The following is a 3,700-nucleotide window of genomic DNA, read 5'->3' as shown; positions in this document are numbered from 1 at the left end:
CCCCCCCCCCGGTGTTACTCCCTTGGTAGTTAGTAGGCGGGTCACTGTGATCGGTGTTGTAGAGAGTCTACAGTTCCATGCTGATGGAGACCAGGTCCCCGTGTGTTGGAATGAGGACTTCGCTGTACGAACTCAGTCCCGAGTGTTTTCTGATGTATTTCTGCTCGTATTTATTCCAGAGAACAACGCCTACAGCTTCGGACGCACCACGATAGCCAACCTGAAGTCTGGGTGAGTCCAAGAGCATTTCTGCTCATCATGAAGCATGTATCATTCATAATGGTTGACGAGTCAGTCATCTGCGTCATTGTGTCCCTGTTTGTGTGTCTGTCACCAGACTCCATGTAAATAATCACTACTTTTAGCATGTGTAGAGCAGCATATCTCCACCAGACTCCATGTAAATAATCACTACTTTTAGCGTGTATAGAGCAGCATATCTCCACCAGACTCCATGTAAATAATCACTACTTTTAGTGTGTATAGAGCAGCATATCTCCACATGTAAATGGGTGAATTAAGAGTTTATTCCAACCAGACCAGAGTGGCGATTAGTGGAACAGTGGAAAGATGAACCAAGATGGCTTTTGTTATTATATTTAGTTCCTGTCCACGCTGAATGAAGTGTGTTAGTAATTATTTACATGGAGTCTGGTGGGTTTGGTGATTTTAGGGCTGTTTCATATTAAACTAAAAGGATTTTACTCTGACCAATTGTCCTATTCACTTTTGGGGGAAAGCGTTTTTATGTTTTCAGAGATTAACCCTCCTCTTGTCCTCAGGTCAAATTTGACCCTTTTACAAAAACTTTCTATCAGAACTATGACAAAGGAACGTTGTGTGTCTCTTCAGGACGAATCTGCTGTGGCTGCACACTACGTTTGCCTTCATGTATCTGCTGCTGACCGTCTACAGCATGAGGAGACACACGTCCAAGATGCACTACAAGGAGGACGACCTGGTAGGACCAGAGCCCCCCAGGGGACGGTATTCCAGTGGCCATGTGTCCTATAGTGTCAGGAAGGGAAGACAAGAGTCCCCCAGGGGACATTATTCCAGTGGACATGTGTCCTGTAGGGTCAGGAAGAGAAGACGAGTGTCCCCCAGGGGACGGTATTCCAGTGGACATGTGTCCTGTAGGGTCAGGAAGAAAAGACGAGCGTCCCCCAGGGGACGGTATTCCAGTGGACATGTGTCCTGTAGGGTCAGGAAGAGAAGACGAGTGTCCCCCGAGGGACGTTATTCCAGTGGACATGTGTCCGGTAGTGTCAGGAAGAGAAGACGAGTGTCCCCCAGGGGAAGAGAAGGACATGTTGAGATCCTGTTGTTTGTCAGATTAAGAGATGATTCATCAAGTGTCAGAGTGACGTCTCTCTGAAGCTGCTGTGTGTGTGTGTGTGTGTGTGTATGTGTGTGTGTGTGTGTGTGTGTGTGTGTGTGTGTGTGTGTCTGTGTGTCTGTATGTGTGTGTGTGTGTGTGTCTGTGTGTGTGTGTGTCTGTGTGTGTGCGTCTGTCTGTGTGTGTGTGTGTGTGTGTGTGTGTGTGTGTGTGTGTGTGTGTGTGTGTGTGTGTGTAGTAGTGTCCTAGTAAGTCCTAGGATACGAGGCGTGCACTGTGATGTGATGTAATCCCAGTTCTGTGTCTTGCAGGTGAAGAGGACGTTATTCATCAACGGCATCTCTAAATACGCCGAGGAGAGTCAGATCAAACAGCACTTTGAGTAAGTTCACTGCTCCTCTTCCTCTTCCTCTTCCTCTTCCTCTTCCTCTTCCTCTTCCTCTCCCTCATCTGATGGAAATGATCCTCCAAGTGTTCAAATTTCTGGCTACATCTCTACTAACTGCTAGTGCACGTTCTGCAGCGTCTGCACGTTCTGCAGCGTCTGCAGGGTCTGCAGCGTCTGCAGGGTCTGCACGGTCTGCAGGGTCTGCAGGGTCTGCACGGTCTGCAGGGTCTGCACGGTCTGCAGGGTCTGCAGCGTCTGCAGGGTCTGCAGCGTCTGCAGGGTCTGCACGGTCTGCAGGGTCTGCACGGTCTGCAGGGTCTGCAGGGTCTGCAGGGTCTGCAGGGTCTGCACGGTCTGCAGGGTCTGCACGGTCTGAGGGACCTGCACGGTATGCAGGGTCTGCACGGTCTGCACGGTCTGCAGGGTCTGCAGGGTCTGCACGGTCTGCACGGTATGCAGGGTCTGCGCGGTCTGCAGGGTCTGCACGGTCTGCACGGTCTGCAGGGTCTGTACGGTCTGCAGGGTCTGTAAGGTCTGCAGGGTCTGCACGGTCTGCACGGTCTGCATGGTCATCAGCGTCTTCACGGTCTGCACGGTCTGCACAGTCTGCACGGTCTGCACGGTCTGCACGGTCTGCACGGTCTGCAGGGTCTGCACGGTCTGCACGGTTTGCAGGGTCTGCACGGTCTGCAGGGTCTGCACGGTCTGCAGGGTCTGCACGGTCTGCAGGGTCTGCAGGGTCTGCACGGTCTGCACGGTCTGCAGAACTGCCAGTGGACGCCTGTCTCGAAATAAAGCTGGGAGAAAACTATCGGCAAACGCAACAGCCGAGTTTGACTAATGACGTCTTCTCCTTCTTCTCCTTCTTCTTCTTCAGACAGGCGTATGAGAACTGCACGGTGCTGGAGGCTCGGATCTGCTACAACGTGGCCAGACTGATGTCTCTGAACGCGGAGAGGTGAGACGCACTCAGAACCCAGGATGGGCTCCACCAGACTCTAAAAGTAGTGATTATTTACATGGAGTCTGGTGGGTTTGGTGATGGTGATTTCTGTTTCATGTTAAACTAAAAGGATCTTCCTCTTTAACTAAAAGGTCTATCTCTGTAGGGATCCATCCCATAATGTCACACACTTAGAATAATAATCTGAGTGACACGTTGGGTGTGTTGTGTTTGTCAGGAAGAAGACGGAGCGCAGTAAGAAGTTCTTCACCGACCTGATGGCGAAGGAACACGTCCCCACGATGATCAACCCCAAACCCTGTGGACACCTGTGCTGCTGCGCCATCACCGGCTGCGAGGAGGTGACCCTGAAAATGCTACAGCGCTAACGCTACAGCGCTAACGCTACAACGCTACAGCGCTAACGCTACAACGCTACAGCGCTAACGCTACAACGCTAACGCTCTGATCACACAGCTCCCTGAAGTTAACCCCTTATGGTATTCAGGTCAAAATGACCCATTTCAAATTTGAACAAGAAGAAAAATGTTCCCAGTTCCATGTGTTCTACCTGAAACCTGCATCCTGTCCTCATTTCCTGAGATAAACATGTATTCCTGACTCAGAACATTAGTCTGGATATGACACCTATGTTGTTTCCATGGTGATTATTAACATTAATTATTAAACAAACCCAACTTCCATGTTTAATTGTGTCCTATAGAGACGGATGCATCCCCTGAACATAGATGATATCTCAGCTGTTGGAAACTGAGACAAAAACGATATTTTTTATAGATTATAAAGTAAAATGTTATTTCCGAATTGTTTTTAAAACCTGAAGAAGTCCCGAGGGACACGAGAGGGTTCATAAAACACGACTGAATCAGTTTGGTTCAACAGATACAGGAACAACAGATATGAGGTCGGGGGTGTTTGTGTCTGGGTGTGTGTGTGTGTGTGTGTGTGTGTGTGTGTGTGTGTGTTAGCTGTTAGCCTGTTAGCATTGATTGACCCCCCCCCCCCTTGT

At 49.6% G+C, this 3,700-nt stretch overlaps 1 protein-coding gene across 1 annotated transcript; it reads left to right on the top strand.

Annotated features, from left to right (window-relative positions):
• The first annotated feature begins 34 nt into the window (after positions 1-34).
• LOC117940641 (CSC1-like protein 2) lies at positions 35-3,059 on the top strand. Its single transcript, XM_034865854.1, has 5 exons — positions 35-231; positions 853-961; positions 1,651-1,721; positions 2,605-2,685; positions 2,909-3,059. Exons 2-5 carry the CDS (start codon positions 890-892, stop codon positions 3,057-3,059), a joined length of 375 nt encoding a protein of 124 aa, XP_034721745.1. The 5' UTR covers positions 35-231; positions 853-889.
• Positions 3,060-3,700: the final 641 nt, after the last annotated feature.

This window comes from Etheostoma cragini, unplaced genomic scaffold (assembly GCF_013103735.1).
Source record: "Etheostoma cragini isolate CJK2018 unplaced genomic scaffold, CSU_Ecrag_1.0 ScbMSFa_294, whole genome shotgun sequence".
NCBI classification, from domain to species: domain Eukaryota; kingdom Metazoa; phylum Chordata; class Actinopteri; order Perciformes; family Percidae; genus Etheostoma; species Etheostoma cragini.
Note: the sequence above shows the minus strand (reverse complement) of the source record. Positions and strands in the feature narration are given on the sequence as shown.